The following is a 19,427-nucleotide window of genomic DNA, read 5'->3' as shown; positions in this document are numbered from 1 at the left end:
AATTGAAACTCAGGTTCCCAAGGCCAATTTCCCAGGCAGGTGGAACTGCTTTCTGGGGTGTCCAGTCCCCCAGCCTCCAAGGCGCACGCGCGCACTCAGCTCTAGGCGATCCCAGGCTTCATCTCAGTGGCTTCCCGCCCCCGGGCTGTCCCTCACCTTGTCCCCTCTCCTGCTAAATCCGTTTCCTCTTCTTTTCTAGTTCCCAGATGGGGCTCTCTGCGCCACCACGGCCGAACGAGAAGCGTCTTTGGGGAGCTGGTGGCTGAACTGTTGGGGCGCAAAGGTCTCCGCGCAGAGTGGAGGGTGGGGACCGAGCCACTCCGACCGCCCCCAAGTGGGAGGCAAAGAGCCGACGCTGGAAACGCCCCAGAGGGGCTGAGGACACGGGTGCGCCCGGGTCGCAGGGATCCCTCCAAAGCAACTGAGGTCAACCCAGGGTTTCTGCGCATCTGCCACGGTCCAACCAGACGGCCATCGCCAAGCTCCTCCTTTCGGGAAACTCTGGGGCCGCCCCTGGAAGTGGCAGGGCGGAGGAACAGGAGCCAGGGAACCGAGGGCCGCCGCGATGGAGTCGGCCGGCCCGAGCGCGGAGGAGGCCGGCGCGGAGGCCGCCGTTGGAGACCCGTATCGGAGGCCGGCGCGGCGCACGCAGTGGCTGCTGAGCGCCCTGGCTCACCACTACGGCCTGGATCGCGGCGTGGAGAACGAGATCGTGGTGCTGGCCACCGGCCTGGACCAGTACCTGCAGGAGGTCTTCCACCACCTGGACTGCCGAGGAGCCGGTCGCCTTCCGCGCTCCGACTTCCGCGCGCTCTGCGCCGTTTTGGGGCTGCGCGCCGAGGGCGCCGCCTCCGGGGAGGCCACCGGGGATGCGATCCCTGGAGACTCCGGGGATGGGACCTCCTCCGGGGATGTGGCCGCTGATGGAGACGCGGACGCCCAGGAGGAGGCGCGTCTGGCGCTGCGCGCGGAGCCCCCGGAGCTCACCTTCCGCCAGTTCCACGCGCGCCTCTGCGGCTACTTTGGCACCCGCGCGGGACCCCGGCTGCCCCGCGGAGCCCTCAGCGAACACATCGAAACGCAGATCCGCCTGCGCCGCCCGCGTCGCCGCCGCCGCCGCCAGCACCCGACCCGGGTGCAGGGTCCCGACGAAGGTGGCCCCGAGGGCCCGGAGGGCGAGCGCGTGGCGAGGCTGGAGGAGGAGAACAGCAGCCTCCGCGAGCTGGTGGAGGACCTGCGCGCCGCGCTGCAGAGCAGTGACGCCCGCTGTCTAGCGTTGCAGGTGCGCGCCCGCAGGCTGGTGGCCAAGGTGGTATCGTGGGTGGCATCGGAACTGCAGGCTGGGCCCAGGGTGGACAGAGGACGAGGAAGGGAAGAGAGGGCAGCCCCACGCCATCCCACCCCCTTTCAACCCCCTTGCTTTCTGTGCCAATCCTGCTCCCTGCCACTCCTAACCCCCAAACCTGCCCCCAAACAACCATCCCCAGCTCTCTGTCCCCATTTCTGCCCATCTTGTCCACACCCCCCTCATTTTTTTTTTTTTTAGTACCAGGGATTAAACCCAGGGGTGCTTAACCACGGAGCCCCGTCCCCAGCCCTTTTTATATTTTATTTAGAGACAGAGTCTCGCTGACTTGCTGAGAGCCTTGCTAAGTTGCTGAAACTGGCCTCCAACTTGTGATCCTCCTGCCTCAGCCTCCCCTGCTGCTGGGATGACAGGCATGGGTCATCAGGCTGACAGAGAGAAAGAGAGAGAGAGAATTTTTTAATATTTATTTTTTAGTGGACACAACATCTTTATTTTATTTGTGTATGGTGCTGAGGATCGAACCCAGCGCCCCGCGCATGCCAGGCGAGCGCGCTACCGCTTGAGCCACATCCCCAGCCCCCTGCCTCAACTTTATATGAACACCCTTTGTCCCTCGCCAGTCAACTGGCCAGGAGAGGGCAGAGAGGATGGTCCTGATGCAGACAAGTGGCAAGGTGCTGGCTTTCAGGGCCATATGGGTGTGGAAGCCGAAGGGCAGGTGGCAGAGCCCAGGATGGAGAGGGGATAGTATCTCCAGGACGTGAAATCACTAGGATGCGGGTGAAAAGATGGTTCCTGATCATGCATTATCATTTATTGGGCACCTACTGTGTGCTAGCTGTTGGGATCTGGGGACACCGCAGTCAACAGGACAGACAGACCCCGCCCCTCCTCAATGAGCCTCAAGGAATCTGGAATCTTCTCGTTTGAGGTGCCCAAGCCCAAGTCTGGGGCATGAGAAGCGCCAGGTTGAATGGTACAAATGCAGGACAGAGGCCAAGAAAAAGTCACATCGTTTAGGAATCATTGTCACCATGCAAAGGACAGAATATGGGCTTTGTGCCTCTAAAGGGGGAACCGTTCAAGTTCCAGCCTCGTCAGGGACATTCTGAGTACTGAATGAATCCAGACACTAGGCTCTTATAGGAAACCCTGGCACTGGGAAGCAGAGCGTGCAATTAACATGCGCCACTGTTCTGCCAACGTGCTTCTGCATGCGCGGGAATGGGGGCAGCCGTCGTGGCTGGCATCGGTGTCGTGCATCTGGTACCAGGGCTCACCTCCTGCCCCCTGGTCCCCTGATCCCGCAGGTTGGCCTCTGGAAGAGCCAGGCAGGCGCGCACGAAGAGGGATGCGGCAGGCCCGAGGCGGTGGCACGGGAGCTGCGACAGGCGCAGGGAGCGCTGGCGGCGGCAGAGGCCCGCGCTGGGAGGCTGCAGCAGGGCCAGGCCGAGGTGCGGCGACGCGCAGAGGAGGCCCGACAGGCCGTGCTGCGCAGCCTGAGCCGCGTGCGGGAGCTGGAGGCGCTGGCACAGCAGGTGCCCAGTTTGCAGCGCTGGGTGCAGCAGCTGGAGGCGGAGCTACAGCGCTACAGGTGAGAGGGGGTGTGACCAGGATTAGCCCAATCAGCTATACGCGCAAGAGGGGGTGTGGTCAGGGTGCACCCAACCAGCGGTACCGGGAGGGAGAGGGGCGTGACCAGGATGCGCCCAACCAGCACTACATGGGCGAGGGGGCGTGGTTAGAATACCCCAATCAGCGCTAAGACAAGAGGGGGCATGGCCAGGAAGCGCCCAATCAGCTGTATGAGTGAGAGGGGTGTGGTCTGATGCACCCAACCAGCTCTACCAGGAGAGGGGCGTGACCAGGATTCGCCCAACCAGCACTACATGGGTGAGGGGGCGTAGTTAGAATACGCCCAATCAGCGCTAAGAGGGGGCGTAGCCAAGAAGCGCCCAATCAGCTATACGCGTGAGAGGGGTGTGGTCAGGATGCACCCAACCAGCGCTACCGGGAGGAAGAGGGGCGTGACCAGATGCGCCCAACCAGCAGTACATGGGCGGAGGGGCGTATTAGAATATGCCCAATCAGCGCTAAGATAAGAGGGGGAGTGGCCAGGAAGCGCTCAATCAGCTCTGCGTCAGAGGGGTGTGGTCAGGATGCACCCAACCAGCGAGGGGGCGTGGTTAGAAATCGCCCAATCAGCGCTAATATAATAGGGGGCATGACCAGGAAGCGCCCAATCAGCTCACGTTTCCCCAAAGCTCTGCTGTGCATTGTCCCCCCCAGCCAGGGGTTTCCAGGTTTGCTCCTGCATTCTGTCGTGTCCTCATTCATTCATCAGTTCTTGGGTTTCATAAATCCTTCGAGACTTTTCTTCTTGTTCTGCATCTGTGCATCCAGGCTTCTGGTCACATCCATTCAGAGATCCCAATGGGTGGACGGATTCTTAAATTTTTTTTATTTATCCTTTTTAGTTGCACATGACAGCAGGATGTATTTTGACTGTCCTGCCTACATGGAGTATAACTTGGCATTTTTATGGTTGACATGATGTGGAGTTAGGATGTATCGGGGTTTTTTATTTTTTATTTTATTATTTTTTACTATTTTATTTTATTTTATATTTTATTTTTATTTTATTTTATATTTTATTTTATTTTTATTTTATTTTTATTTATTTTATTTTATTTTATATTTTATTTTTATTTTATTTTATATTTTATTTTATTTTTATTTTATTTTTTATTTTTATTTTATTTTATTTTATATTTTATTTTATTTTTTATTTTATTTTTCATTTTATTTTATTTTTTATTTTATTTTTCATTTTATTTTGTTATTTTATTTTATTTTTTATTTTAATTTTATATTTTATTTTATTTTATATTTTATTTATTTTTATTTTATATATATTATACTATATTATATTATATTATATTATATATTTTTTGGAACCAAGGATGGCACCCAGGGGCACTTTACCATGGAGCCCCATCCCCAGCCCTTTTTACCTTCTATTTAGAGACAGGGTCTCTCTGAGTTGCGAACTTGCTGAGGCTGGCTTTGAACTCGCCATCTCAGCCTCCCTACTCGCTGGGGTCATAGGTGGGCACCACCGCGCACCGTTGATCCTTCTCCTTAGGAATAATCTATGTCCTTATCCTGAGGCTATCAGTGTGTGGGAGCCCTGAGTCATGGTGGCTTGCCTTGTTGAAGTAAGGCAGCGCCAAGATGTGGGTCCTGTTAGGTTCCTGTCCTTCCACCGAGGAAACAGGTTTATCATGACCCTTGCTCTAGCTGGACCAGGTTCAAATCCCGGCAGGGCTGCTATGGGCAAGTCCCCAGCCCTCTTGGAACCTGTTTCCTGTCAGTGGTGGAGTCCCTGCCTCTGAGACTGGCTGTGAAGAGGCGGGGAGGTTCTGAGTTGCACATAGTAGGTGCTCAGTAAACAGAGCTTCCTGGGTCTTCAAATCACAAGGCCTGCCTCCCTGCCTGGCCAGAGACCATGCTCAGCACCAGGGATGTGACGGTGGACAAGGCAGACCCAAACCCCTGCCCTGGATAGTCACTAGGGAACATGGGGGACACAGGTATGTCCCCCAAGAGGAGGTGTGTGGCGCAGGCTGGGTGAAGGGACAGCGCTTGCAGCAGGCTCTGTCCACCCCGGAAAGAGTGACTCGGGCTCAGAGCACAGGATGGTGGAGAGGGAAGAAGGTTCTCTTCTCAGAAACGGAAGTGAGTTGAGGCAAAGCCTCCAGGCCAGGGAGACCTGATGGAACATTCCAGAAACTAAAAAGAGTCCTCACTGGACAAAGAAAGCCCCAGGGACCAGAAAAGGTCAGGCCTCTTAGAATCTGGAAGGTGGACACAAGGAATTTGGTTTTTCCCCTTCCAAGAACATGAACCCAGGGAAAAAGTTTCAATCAACGGGGGACAGAAGCCGATTTGCATCTCAATTAAAAATTACCCTGGCTCCTGGTGACAAAGAGACAGGGGGAGGGGGGAGGAGGGACAGCCAAGAGGGGGGGGGGCTTTTATCCTGCAGTTTGAGAGGAAGACGGTCTGGCTGGAGCTGGGGGGCTGGAAGGGAGGGCAGCCGGAAGGGGTTTGGCTTTGAACCTGTCTCCCCCAGCTAGGGGGGGGGGGAATCTCAGCCCTGACTTCTGAGGTGCTCACAGCTGGGAGGTCAGAAGGCCTCAGCTGGGGGGGGAGGCAGGCCTCCAGAGAGGCTGACTCGGCCAGCCTCCTGCAGCTCCACTTGTTTGGATAGTGGTTTCCTGTTTGCATAGCTGATCCGCTAAAGAGCCCAGGGCTCCTTGGCTTGAGGCCCAGGTCCAGCCTTTGGAAGCCTCTCCAAGAGGAGAAATAAAGGATCTCTTCTTTGTTTTGCTGTTATGGTCCCAATTAGTCCTTGGTCAAAGGGACGGCAAACATGAAAGTCGCCCTTTACAGTAGAATAGATGGATTCCTAGCCACGGTACCACTGAACACTCCCGAGACTGGACAAGGTAGAAATGTTCTCCCCACTTTACAGATTGGTGGAAGCCAGGCTGTGAGAAGCTAAATAGCATACCCCCAAGGCCAGAAAATGGAAAAGTAAGGTCTGCCTGCTCCCCACCACCTGTGAACTTACTTTCTTTCCACGTGACTTTTTCCCCCTCCATTGATTCATGGTTACAAAGTGGCTGCAGAGCCTCCTGCCTTTGCATCTGCTGTTCAGACTCAAGAAAGAGGACAGGCAACATTGGGAATGGGGAAATTTTTCCTTTCAAGGGGGACATGCCTTTGTTCCCCAATAGAACTTACACCTGTATCTCACTGGCCAGAAATTGTCATGTGCGTCCTCCCACCTGCAAGAGAGTCATGTTCTCCCCAAATGAAATCAGGGTTCCATTTGTAAAGAAGAAGAAGAGGAGCTGGGCGCGGGAGGCTGAAGCAGGAGGATAGAAAGTTGGAGGCCAGCCTCAGTCACTTAGTGAGGTGCTAAGCAACTCAGTGAGACCCTGTCTCTAAATAAAATATTTTAAAAGGGCTGGGGACGGGGCTCAGGGGTTAAGTGCCCCTGGGTTCCATGCCTGGCACCAAAATAATAATAATTAAGAAGAAGAATCATCAATCTCTGAAGGAGCAAATGGGCTCTTCGGGGATGGGACCGTGAGCCTGATTGGGGAGCGGCCCACCCCTCCTCTGCAGCAATTACTAGGAGGAAAGAGCCCGTCTCTCCCTTGTAAGTGAGGTCACGCTAGAAAGTTCCAGGTGCTCAGCAGATGTGCCCTTGGGGGACGGGAGCAGGAGGGGGGAGCAGTGGAATGACTGGATTCTCTTCAAGAAGGACAGCCTGAAGCCATTTGGAATGACCCAGCATCTCCTAGTTTCCAAAACCCTTTCCCAGACGACCACCCACCAAGACGATAACTGTGGGCGCCCTGAGGGGCTTGGTTCAAGCGAGGACACCCCCAGGCCTGGGTGGCTTCACTGGGGATCACATTCCCAGAAAACAGAGACTCCCACCTCGGGGGCTTCCCTCCAAGGACCTGATGGTCTCTTCCTGGGACTTCTGTTCGGGACTTTTTCACAATTTTCATTCCCACCCTGCTTAGCCCTTAGACCATGGGTTCTACCCAATCCTTGACTCTTTAGCTTTTAAATATACCCTCAGCCCTCCTTTGCCCTGAGCCGCCCACTCACGCATTCCACTGACGGAGGGCCGAAAAAATACACAGAAAACCGTTGGGCAGTCATCCAGCAGCTCGGGAGGCTGGGGCAGGAGGATTGCAAGGTGGAGGCCAGCCTCACTCATTGAGCCTGAGGCCCTAAGCAAGCAACTTAGTGAGACCTTGTTTCAAAATTAAAAAATCAAAAGGTCTAGGGATGTGGCTCAGTGGCTAAGCACCCCCCTGGGTTCCATTCCTGGTGGGTGCATATATAAATTTAAATTCATATATAAATAAATTTAAATTCATATATAAATAAATTTATAATTCATATATGAATAATTTTATATATTCATATATAAGTAATTTTATATATTCATATATAAATAAATTTATATACATATAAATTTATATATAAATAAATTTATATACATATAAATAAATTTATATATTCATATATAACATATATATATATATATATATATATATATACTTATTTAAGGAAAGCCTTACATGCTCAGTACAGATGGAATTTATATATAAACATTTATATAAATATATAGAGAGAGGCTGGGGTTGTGGCTCAGTGGTAGAGCACTCGCCTCACATGTGCGAGGTCCTGGGTTCGATACTCAGCACAAACATATTAAATAAATAAATAAATAAAATTATTTTTAAAAATAAAAATAAATAAATATATGATATTAAATATATAATTATATAATAATAAACATATAATAATATAAAAATATATATATATATATAAATTCATATACATATACAATATATACATATACGTAAATCCCATCGGTACTGAGCATGTGCAGACTTATCATTTTTTTCCTTAAACAATCGACTATAACAATATTCTATTACCATAGCAAGGTCGGTGACATGCACCATTTTGGGAAAATATTTTTGGTGGTAGATGGACACCGTGCCTTTATTTAATTTATTTTATTTTATTTTAGATGATTATTTTTCATATTTATTTTTTAATTGTACACCATACCTTTATTTTATTCGTTTATTTATATGGGGTGCTGAGGATCCAACCCAGGGCCTCCCATGGACTAGGCAGGTGCTCTGTCCCCTGAGCCCCAGCCCAGGCCACAGGCACCATTGCAAACGCGAGCCTCGCCCAGCCTCCACTCTGGGCCTCCTTTGGTATCCGGGAACAGACTGGGCTCTGCAGAAGACCCTCAGGGACAACTGTGCTTATTCTCCTCTGTCCTGGGGCTTGCTGTCGTCGGATCTGAGTGTCCTCAGGTGTCCACCGTCTGAAGCCTGGTTCTGGGTCATTTGTATATTAGTTTCTTAGCTTAGAATTTCCTGAGTTTGCAAATAGGGAGCCCTGGAGATCCAGAGGGGTTTTATTTTTTATTTTATTTTATTTTTTCATTTTTTGGGACCAGGGATTGAACTCAGGGGCACCCAACCCCTGAGCCCCGTCCCCAGCCCTATTTTGTATTTTATTTAGAGAAAGAGTCTCGCTGAGTGGCTTAGGGCCTCACTGTTGCTGAGGCTGGCCTCCACCTTGCGATCCTCCTGCCTCAGCCTCCTGAGCCTCTGGGGTGACAGGTGTGCGCCCCCGCACCCGGCAAGACCTAGAGGATTTGAGGAACAAAACCCCCAAAGGCCAAGTGGTGGGGCTTTTGTCATCTTGCTCATGGGTACACCAGCCCTTGACCCTCTGACTTCAGGACACTTGAACCTTCTAAACACATTTCACTGTCACCCCCCGGCTCCCCACGTGAGCTGAAGAGGTGGCTACAAATGGTTTAGGGGTGACTCGAGGGGGACTTCTGTGCTATCTGGGTGCTCCCAAGCTTGCTGGGGACAATGGGTATTAAAGAAAGTTATTCCCAGCCTCCTTCCCTCTCTGGGAGCCCTACTGAGGCAGCATGAGAACTTGGTGGAGACACACAGTAGGGCTACAGGAACAGATGGACAGACAAGCATCCGAAGGGGTGCCGTCCTCAAAAATATCCCTGCAAGCCACATGCAGTGGCCCACGCCTGGCATCCCAGCAGCTTGGGAGGCTGAGGCAGGAGGACTGTAAGGTGGAGGCCAGCCTCAACCCTAAGCAACTCAGTGAGACCCTGTCTCTCAATAAAATAGAAAAAGGGCTGGGGACCGGGCTCAGGGGTCAAGTGGCCCTGGGTTCCATCCCTGGCACTAAAAAATATATTGAGGAAGAATAAAAATATTTTTTAAAAAATTGTCTCTGCAGAAAACCCCAGGTGAGATGGCCCTGCAGGTGAGGTGGCCCTGCGGTGGCCCTGGGTGGCCTGGTGCGTACTACTCCTTGGAGGGGTTGTCCTTGTCCCGGGATTGGGGAGGCTCAAAGCACTTCCTTCTCTTGAGGCATCTGGTGTCTTGGCAGTTTGCCTAGCTGGGCTCTGCGGCCACTGGGGACACTTGGGGACAGGACGGTGGGGACAGGGATCAGAGGCTGGAACTCAAAAGAGCAGAAAACGGAGCTCAGCTCAGCCGCAGGGGGACAGGCCTGGCCTCTGTGGCTTTGTTGTTGGGAGGTGGCAGGGGGGACGGGTGGGCCGCTAGATCCGAGGCCACCCGTGATGTTGGGGACATAGAGGCCAGGCGACCTCCTTTCTTCCGCCCAACTGCAGCGTGTGACCTGGCGGGGAGGGCCAGTGAACAGGTCAGGGGTGGGGGACGAGGGAGGAAGTGACAGGGACCCCCAGAGACGGCTCAGGAGGCCCAGCTTTCCCACGTATTCAGTGAGAGGTCCCTTCCACCTCTGGGACCCTCGGTCTCTTCTTCTATCCAGCCTTGGCAGGGGGCGGGGCCAAGGCGGGGCGGGGCCAAGGCGGGGCGGAGGGGGCGGGGCCAAGGCGGGGCGGAGGGGGCGGGGACCCTCCCTCTGGGTGTCAGTCTGAATATTGAGGGACGGGGTGCCCCCTGGTGGAGTGTGGGAGTGTGACCTCTGGGGACCTCGGTTTCCCCATCCATAAAATGGGACCTAGTGAGCCTGGGAAGACGATTTGCATATTTAAAGGGCCAGGGTGTTTGGAGTACCTAGAGCAGCACTCAGACTCAGGAAGGGCTCATCACGCCTTTGGAATCTTTCCCCCAATAGAACGTGCCCCACAAAAAAAAAAAAAAAAAAAGAAAGGGGGGTGGTGCTGTGTGGCGTTCCTATTCAGAGACCAGAGACCTCAGAAAACCCCCTGGTTATGGGGCCCACCCAGGAAGCAAAGTACTGTTTCAGTTAAGAGTGGCAGAGGAGGGCCTGGTGTCACTGCCAAGGGTCAGGGGGCAATGTCTTCCTTGGAGCTGGGTATTGAGGGATGAGTAGGAGTTTTCTCAGACACTTTGCACACGTCTTGGTGGCTCTTGGGAAGAATGAACCTATTTTTTTTGGGGGGGGGGTACCAAGGATTGAGCCCAGGGGTGCTTAACCACCGAGCCCCGTCCCCAGCCCTTTTTCTATTTTATTTAGAGACAGGGTCTCGCTGAGTTGCTTAGGATCTAAATTGCTGAGGCCAGCCTCCAACTTGCCATCCTCCTGCCTCAGCCTCCTGAGCTACTGGGTTGACAAGCGTGCCCCCGGCTCTGTTTTTCTTTCTTTCTCTCTTTCCTTTCCTCGGGATCGAACCCAGGAGTGCCCTCTCCCCAGCTCCACTTATTTACTTATGGATGGGAGGCGAGGTCTTGCCAAGTGGCTGAGGCTGGCCTCTAACTTGCAATCCTCCTGCCTCAGCCTCCCGAGTGGCCGGAATCCCAGGTGTGCGCCACTGCGTTCAGCTGCACGAAACGGTTTTCAGGAGAGTGTGGCTTCTATGGAAAGAAGGCCTGTCCTCCCAGCCACTCGGGAGGCTGAGGCAGGAGGATCGCAAGGTGGAGGCCAGCCTCAGCCATTTAGCGAGGCCCTAAGCGACTCAGCGAGACCCTGTCTCTAAATAAAATAGAAAAAGGGCTGGGGATGGGGCTCGGTGGTTAAGTGGACCTGGGTTCCATCCCTAAGGACTGTCCCCCATGGTCCCCTCTCGGTGATTTATTCTTGGCTCTTCCTCCTGTTGTTCTCTGAATTAATTCTCATGCCGGTCTCCTATTTCCTGCGAGCTTCTTGGTTCAGGAAACATCCTTTTTAAAAGAGGAAGCCACTCTGGGCAAACCCCAGGAGCTCCCGGGGAGGGCTTGGCCTCCTCTGAAGGCCAAACACCAGTGACAATTGTCTGTGCCAGAAAAAAAAAAAAAAAAAAAAAAAACAGAGGCCAGAGAGGGTGGCGGTCTTTTGATGAGCCACCTTGGGGGACAGGCTCCAGCAGTTCCTTCAAACACTGATCTATGGTTGCTGTGGGGTATTCTGCAGGTGTCTATTAAGAGAGCTGATCTCAGGGGGTCCACACAGGCCTTGAAGCAAGCTCCTAGCTTCCACAGAAAAGAGAACACACAGACCTGTCATCCCAGCGGCTGGGGAGGCTGAGGCAGGAGGATCGCAAGGTGGAGGCCAGCCTCAGCCACTTAGCAAGGCCCTGAGCCACTCAGCAAGACCCTGTTTCTAAATAAAATAGAAAAAGAGGCTGGGGATGGGGCTCAGGGGTTAAGCACCCCTGGGTTCAGTCCTTTGTATCCCCCAAAATAATACAGCCTCCACCCAGAGCTAGCTATGGTTATAAATGGATATCCTGCTTCAGAGGCAGGAGGGGGCAGCACTGACTCAGAAACACAGGCCATGGATTTCTAAGCACCTGCTGGGCCTGAGGTACTGAGTCAAGCACTTGATCTGTGCAACCTCATTGAACTCCTGTCCAGATGGTCCACCCCCTGCATAGTCACAAAATAGCTGCCATGGCCCCAGCCATCACTGCCGTATCCAGAGACAGAAAAAAAATGACTCTACCTGTTTCTGAACCGATCCTTGGCAAAGGGAAAGGCTCATCACCATGACTTCAGGCCCCGCCCCTCTCCTCCCTGGAACCCCATGGTTGGTCACTGCCAGGGGTAATCATCCACATCCTGCTGACCACACAGATGGGGAGGGACTGTCTGGGTGGTTCTATTTGGTTTCTATCACAACCACAACAAACACCCAGAAATGAAGTGTTCTGAAATAACCCCGATCCATGACCTCACAGCTGTGGAGGCCACAAGTCCGGGCAGGCTTGGCCGGGTCCTCGGCTTGGTCTCTCGAAAGGCTAAAATCAAAGGGTCCTTGGCCACATCTGGAGGCTCTAGGGAAGAATCTACCCCCCAAGTTCATTCAGGGAGAGGCCGGATTCAGTTCTTTGTGTTTACGCTGCCAATAACACGAACCCCAACTCAGAATGGCTCCCACACAGAGATATTGATTATGATCTCAAATGAGAGCCAGGCACGGTGGCCCTCCCCAGTCATCCCAGCGGCTTGGGAGGCCGAGGAAGGAGGATCAAAAGTTGGAGGCTGGCCTCGGCAAGTTAGCGAGGCCCTGAGTGACTCAGTGAGACCCTGTCTCTAAATAAAATACAAAATAGGACTGGGGATGGGGCTCAGGGTCAAGTGCCCCTGGGTTCAATGCCCAGTACCAAAAAAAAAAAAAAAATCCATCTGTATTAGTCAACTTTCTGCTGCTGTAACAAAACCCCTGAGATCATTAACTTATAAAGAGAAAAGGTTGGGGCTAAGCGTGTCACTCAGTGGAAGGGTGTGTATTTAGAATGCATGAGGGCCTGGTTTGGGTCCCCCAGCACCTCGAGGGAAAGAGAGGTTTACTCTTGGGACCTGTTTAGGACGTCCCAGTCCCTGCTGGCAGGAGCCCAGGGCAGAGCCAAACTGACCATCTCTCAGGGCCAGGAAGCAGGGAGGAGGGAGGAAAAAGCTGGGGCTCAAGGATCCCCTCTGGGCCCCGCCCCAATCACCTAACTGCCTCCTGCTAGACTCCACCTCCCACTAGGCTCCTCCTCCCACTAGGTGCCATCTCCTGCTAGGCTCCACCTCCTGTTGGCTCCACCTGCCCTCCCACTAGTCTCCTCCTCCTGCTAGGCTCCACCTCCCGCTAGGCTCCACCTCCCTCTAGGCTCCTCCTCCTGCTAGGCTCCACCTCCTAATAGGCTCCACCTCCCACTAGGCTCCTCCTCCTGCTAGGCTCCACCTCCCACTAGTCTCCTCCTCCTGCTAGGCTCCACCTCCTGCTAGGCTCCACCTCCCACTAGGCTCTATCTCCTGCTAGGCTCCACCTCCCACTAGTCTCCTCCTCCCACTAGGCTCCACCTCCTGCTAGGCTCCACCTCCCACTAGGCTCTATCTCCTGCTAGGCTCCACCTCCCACTAGGCTCTATCTCCTGCTAGGCTCCACCTCCCACTAGGCTCTATCTCCTGCTAGGCTCCACCTCCCACTAGGCTCCTCCTCCTGCTAGGCTCCACCTCCCACTAGGCTCCACCTCCTGCTAGGCTCCACCTCCCGCTAGGCTCCTCCTCCTGCTAGGCTCCTCCTCCCGCTAGGCTCCACCTCCTGCTAGGCTCCACCTCCCCTCCCACTAGTCTCCACCTCCTGCTAGGCTCCACCTCCTAATAGGCTCCACCTCCCACTAGACCCCTCCTCCTGCTAGGCTCCACCCCCACTAGGCTCCACCTCCCACTAGTCTCCTCCTCCTGCTAGGCTCCTCCTCCCACTAGGCTCCACCTCTCGCTAGGCTCCACCTCCTGCTAGGCTCCACCTCCCACTAGGCTCCACCTCCCAGCTGGGTCGGGTGGGCACACCTGTCATCCCAGCAGCTCAGGAGGCTCAGGCAGGATGATCGCAAATTGGAGGCCAGCCTCAACCACTTAGCAGGGCCGTCAGCAACTCAGCAAGACCCTGTCCCAAAGTAAAAAAAAAATAGACTGGGGACAGGGCTTAGGGGTGAGCTGGAAGTGGCCGGAGCGACGCCAGCCACCCTCTGGGCTCTGGGTAGTCCTGGGGAAAGGCGGGCCCTGGTGGCGGGTCCCTCTGCCCTCACACGGAGGCCTGGTGTGGCTGGGCGTTCCCTGCAGCTGGCCGCATCTGCCTGCCTCGCCTCGCAGATGCCCCCGGGGGAGAGCCTCTGATGTCTTCCTCCTGCTGGAGTCTGACGGCCACAGTGGCTCCCAGCCCAGCAGTTTACATAATCTGACAAGGGCCAGATGTTGCTCTCCCCCCAGCCCCTCCCGCGTCCCAGGGTGCCATGGGACACACTCCTCCCTCCGTTTTCTGGTGCAAAAAGCCACGGGGTCCCGGAGCCACCAGCACTGGGTTTGGCTTCCCAGGAGAATTGCTGTGTGACCTCCACAACTCTCTCACCATCTCTGAGCTATCTCTGTGTTGCTCGGAGCCTCACTAACTTGCTGAGGCTGGCCTCCAACTCTCGATCCTCCTGCCTCAGCCTCCGGAGCTGCTGGGATGACAGGCGTGCCCCCTGGCAACCAACTGAGAACTTTCTTCTTTTTCAAAGCCGAATAATATTCCAGCCGGGGCCACACCGCGGTTCTGCCTCCTCCGCGGGTGGATTCCCACCCTCTTTTCCCAAAAAAATTTAGAAACAGAGTCACCAAAAATTTAGGATCACCCCCTGGCTTTAGGAACAAAGCTTGACCCAGCAACTCCTGACTGTATTAAGGACCCTGTTGGTACTGCTGTCATTTTGAGGGTCTATCCCAAGCCCCAGGGCCTGTCCAGAAGGTCCCCTCAGAGTCGCAGAGGGTGGTCACAGTTCCAGACCCAGGGGTCCTCTCCCTGGCTCCCTGAGCCACCCAGCGGCGGCAAAGGGAATTGCAGGAGGGAGAGGTTCTGCTCCGTCCCCTCCAACCTTCAGACAGCCCCTCGTGTCTCATTGGCTAGCCCGCGCAGCCATGAGCCAATCACAGTGGCCAGGGCTGGGTTATGCTGATTATGTGGGAGGAGCCACATGCCACGCCTCCCTGTGGTCTCCACTGCCTGCGGAACCTACCTACGCCCCCCAGGTCCACGTGTCGTCCTGGTCACTTGCTTGGGCGCCCCCCAGGCCATGTCCCTCCAGTGTCACGCGTGCTGCTCCACAGATCCCTCTCTCTCTTGGGCTCAGAGGGCCATTCAAGTGCCCTTGAATGGGTCTTGTGTCCCCTGTGGAGCCTGAATCCTGGACCTTCCTGCAGCTGGTCCTGAAGGGTCACGGTGACCTCCCTGCGGTGCCCAGGGCCATCTCCGGGCTGCCTGCCCTGCGGCTTGAACCAGGGAATATTTTCATTTATGGATTTAAAATATAGAGAGATAAGCTTCACGGGCTCGGCCTGTCCTCTGAGCAGTTTGGGAGGCTGAGGGAGGAGGATCACAGGTTGGAGGCCAGCCTCAACCACTTAGCAAATGAGTGACATCCGTCTTCTCCATGGATGTGGCTCCGTTGTGGCCGGCGGGAGGCTGACTCCCAAGGAGTAGCAGAGGCTGGGCCCTCCTGCCAGCCTCTCCTCCTTCTCAGTACCCGGGTCTCTCCTCCTGCCCGCAGGTCACAGGGTCCCCAGCTGTCAACGCCCCCTCAAGTCAGCCCAGAGCCAGGAGTCGAGAGGGGTGGCCCTGAGGAGACTGGGACCGGAGCCACGGCCACCGCTCCAGAGCAAGGCTGGCCGTCAGAGAGCAGAACCCTGGATGAAGGTCCGTCCCCTGTGCCCAGTCTGGCTCTCAGGACACAGGACTCTCAATGTCGGTGACCATCCAGCTGCTGAGGCTGGGGACTTCCTGAGCTCAGATGGTCACCTCACCACAAAAATCTTGACCTTAAGAATAAGTGGGTGGCCAGGCGCGGTGGTGCACGTAGGTCATCCCAGGGGGTCGGGAGGCTGAGGCAGGAGGATTGAAAGTTGGAGGCCGGCCTCAACCATTTACCAGTCCCAGACTCTGCGGAGCCTGGCCCAGACTGAGGGGGACACAGGGCTTGCTGGTCCCCACCCTCGGGGTCCCACGTCCCTGAATCTTGTGTCCCCTGCCAACCGCAGTGGACGAACAGCTGTTCCGCTCCGTGGAGGGCCAGGCGGCCTCTGATGAGGAGGAGGAAAAGGAGGAGACGTGGCGGAGGCAGAAGAGGCCACCAGAGGCCCGGGCCGAGTGGCCCTCCGGCTGTCAGGGCGGGTACGTTGCGGGGGGACACCAGGTGGGACTGTGAGGGGTGGTCCAGGAAGCCTGTGGAGGGCAAGGGACCCCTTCAGTGGGAAGGCCCTGGGGACACCCGTGGAGGAAGTCAGCAGGGCCAAGTGACAGCTCGAACTTAAGGAGCTGACGATAGGAGCCACCTGTCATCCCAGGGGCTTGGGAGGCTGAGGCAGGAGGATCGCAAGGTGGAGGCCAGCCTCCGCCACTGAGCAAGGCCCTGAGCCGCTCAGCGAGACCCTGTCTCTAAATAAAATAGAAAAAAGGGCTGGGGACGGGGCTCAGGGGTCTAGTGTCCCTGGGTTCAGTCCCTGGGACTGTGCAAAACTTGAGGCATCTGGACATTAGGAAGCAGAAAGATGGTGGTTCTCCTGTCCTGGACTTGTTTTAGGGACTGTCACAGAAAGAGAGAAAGCAGGGGACAGGGGGACAGGGGACACTGGGGCTATTTGAGCAAAGCACTGAAGGGAATGAGGGAGTCTCCCACGGAGGCCATGAGGGAAGGGCATTGGGAAGTGGGTACCGCAAGTGCAAAGGCCCTGGGGTTGGTTCATGGGGTAGGGAGCAGGGTGCTGTGGCTGGTGCAGGGGGGTGGGGAGGAGTCGGGGAGGCCACAGGGGGGCCTTTGGGGGTTCCTTGGATTGACACAGAGGCCCAGAAGGTGACTTGGGCTCAAGGACAGTGTTGCTCCCCTGTTGAGCAGGTGTGAGGAGCGGACATCGAGGACCTGCCAAACCTCCTCGGGCCACTTTGGTGGCACAGACCACGCCTGCAGCCTGCGGGAGCTGGAGGCCCACATCGCGAGGCTGGTGGGGCAGCTGCAGGCCCAGGGCTTCGGTGGGAAGGCCCTGGGGACACCCGTGGAGGAGGTCAGCAGGGCCCCGGGACAGAGGGGGGCACAGTCCTAGAGTCTCTCATGGCGAGAAGGACCAGGGCCCTGTGCCCGCTCACGGGTGAGAAAACCGGGACTCAGAAAGGAGAGGCCATTTCCTTCGATTGAGATTTGTTGGGTGTGACAGAAACCGGGCTTGGTGGCCCACGCCTGTCACCCCAGCGGCTCGGGAGGCTGAGGCAGGAGGATCGCAAGGTGGAGGCCAGCCTCAGCCACTTAGTGAGACCCTGTCTCTCAATAAAATAGGGTCTCGCGGAGTTGCTCAGGGCCTCGTTAGGTTGCTGAGGCTGGCCTCCACTTTTCGATCCTCCTGCCTCAGCCTCCCGAGCTGCTGGGAGGACAGGCCACCGGGCCCTGCTGGCAGATGGACTTCTTTGCCTGACACCCGTAGAAATGTCTTTTCAAAAAAGAAGAAACCAGACGGAGAGAGAAGGGACAGTGGAGTCCTCCGACTGGGACATAAGATGCGCAAGTTCTTAGATCAGGTTCCACGTGTGCTGTGCAACTTTGGGCCAGGCACTTGACTCCTCTGGGCCTCACTGCCAAACTAAGGGAGTCTGGGGGGTTCATCTGCCCGGTGGGCAGGAGGGAGCTGGACATGAGGACCTCTGGAGAAGGCCCAGGCAGGACAGTGACCCTGTGGGGTGCTCCGACGATGGGGCGAGACATCCGGGTGAACGCTGTCCCCGCAGGTAGAGTCCCAGAAGGGGGCGGAGGACGAGCGCCTGAGGCTGGAGCTGCAGATGGTGGAGACGGAGCGCGTGCGGCTGTCGCTGCTGGAGGAGAAGCTGGCCGACGTCCTGCAGCTCCTGCAGAGGCTCCTCGACCTGGTGGGCCCACGGCAGAGGGGACAGGGTCGTGTCCGCAGCGGCATGTGGCCTCCACTCAGGCTGGAGGCTGTCACCCTGTTTGGGGACAGTACTGTGCATGGAACCCGGGGTCACTCAACCCCTGAGCCCCGTCCCCAGCCCTATTTTCTATCTTATTTAGAGACAGGGTCTCACTGAGTGGCTCAGGGTCTCACTTTGGCTGAGGTTGGCCTCCACCTTGCGATCCTCCTGCCTCAGCCTCCGAGCCCCTGGGACAACAGGCATTCGCCACTGCGCACATGATCTCTGAGGCAATGGCACCTGCACGAGGCTCCATCCCCCCCACCAAGGGTCTGGGAGGAGCCCAGCGTGGCCAGCCCACGGGTGGGGACACTTTATCCATCCCCAGGTTGCTGCATAGAGACTCACCTGCTGAGGGACGACCCACCACCCATAGTCTGATCCACTCCTGTCTCCATTTCTTTTGAAGAACATCTCAAAAAGAGCCCTGGGGCAGATCCTGCTGAGCACCCTGGACGCCTGGAGGAACCCAGCACAGGGTAGGAGAGCGACTGGGCAGACGTCGAACAGCACTCCTTGTCCTCCATGTCCTGTTGTGTTTTGGTCCCAGGGATGGAACCCAGGGGTGCTTAACCCCCTGAGCCCCGTCCCCAGCCCTTTTTAGATTTTATTTAGAGACAGGGTCTCCCTGAGTGGCTCAGGGCCTGGTAAGTGGCTGAGGCTGGCCTCCACCTTGCGATCCTCCTGCCTCAGCCTCCCGAGCTGCTGGGATTATAGGTGTGGCCCACAGCCCCCGGCTTTCCTGAGTGTTCTGTCTGCACGGTGGTGACATGATTCCTGTCCTGAACACCCCTGCAGACAGGGGGAGCTTCTGGCCCACGGTTCCTGGTCTCCCCCTGGGTGCTGGGGACCATTCAGGACACTGGACAGACCTGAGCCCTGGCAGCGAACAAAGGCTCACACCGTGGTCCCTCATCCCCCCATCCCCCTGGGAGTCAGGAACGGGCTTTAGAAAGTTCGGAATACTGCGGGGGCACAACGGCCATCATCCCAGCCGCTCAGGAGGCTGAGGCAGGAGGATCGCAAGTGGAGGCCAGCCTCAGCCACTTAGCGAGGCCCTGAGCTACTCAGTGAGACCCTGTCTCTAAATAAAATAGAAAAAGGGCTGGGGACGGGGCTCAGAGGTCACGGGGACCAGTGTGTCCCCACTCCCCTGTCTCTTCTCTCTGTCCAGAAGGCACACCTGGGCCCTCGGCTGTGCTGGACGCCCTGCACCGAGCCCTGGCTGGCTGTGAGCTCCTGCAGAGGCCACCCCCAGGACAGGCCTCTCCAAAACCTGCTCTCGCCAACCCCCTTGTCCTCTCCTGCTGAGGTCACAGACACAGCCGGTGGGCACCGCTGGTTAGCCTGACCACCATCCACCCGGCCTCCACAACCGGCCTCACCACATCCATCCAGCCTCCACGACCGGCCTCACCACGGTCACATCATCAGCACTCGGGAGGTCCTGAAGGCCACCCTTTCCTTGGGCCTTCCCCCACCTCCCGTCACAGTCCCTGCCTTCCTGACACCACAGTCCACAGTGAAGCCCTGCCGAGCTGGGCCCGGTGACACCCACCTGTCCTCCCAGTGACTCGGGAGGCTGAGGCAGGAGGATCGC

General features: G+C 55.9%; 1 protein-coding gene across 1 annotated transcript; it reads left to right on the top strand.

Annotated features, from left to right (window-relative positions):
• Positions 1 to 213: 213 nt before the first annotated feature.
• Efcc1 (EF-hand and coiled-coil domain containing 1) lies at positions 214 to 19,390 on the top strand. The gene is made up of 8 exons (XM_077106202.1): positions 214 to 1,282; positions 2,620 to 2,903; positions 15,408 to 15,553; positions 15,895 to 16,027; positions 16,749 to 16,914; positions 17,630 to 17,767; positions 18,237 to 18,306; positions 19,002 to 19,390. Exons 1-8 carry the CDS (start codon positions 566 to 568, stop codon positions 19,136 to 19,138), a joined length of 1,791 nt encoding a protein of 596 aa, XP_076962317.1. The 5' UTR covers positions 214 to 565; the 3' UTR covers positions 19,139 to 19,390.
• Positions 19,391 to 19,427: the final 37 nt, after the last annotated feature.

This window comes from Callospermophilus lateralis, chromosome 20 (genome assembly GCF_048772815.1).
Source record: "Callospermophilus lateralis isolate mCalLat2 chromosome 20, mCalLat2.hap1, whole genome shotgun sequence".
Taxonomy (NCBI): Eukaryota; Metazoa; Chordata; class Mammalia; order Rodentia; family Sciuridae; genus Callospermophilus; species Callospermophilus lateralis.
This window is presented reverse-complemented; position numbering and strand designations above follow the sequence as displayed.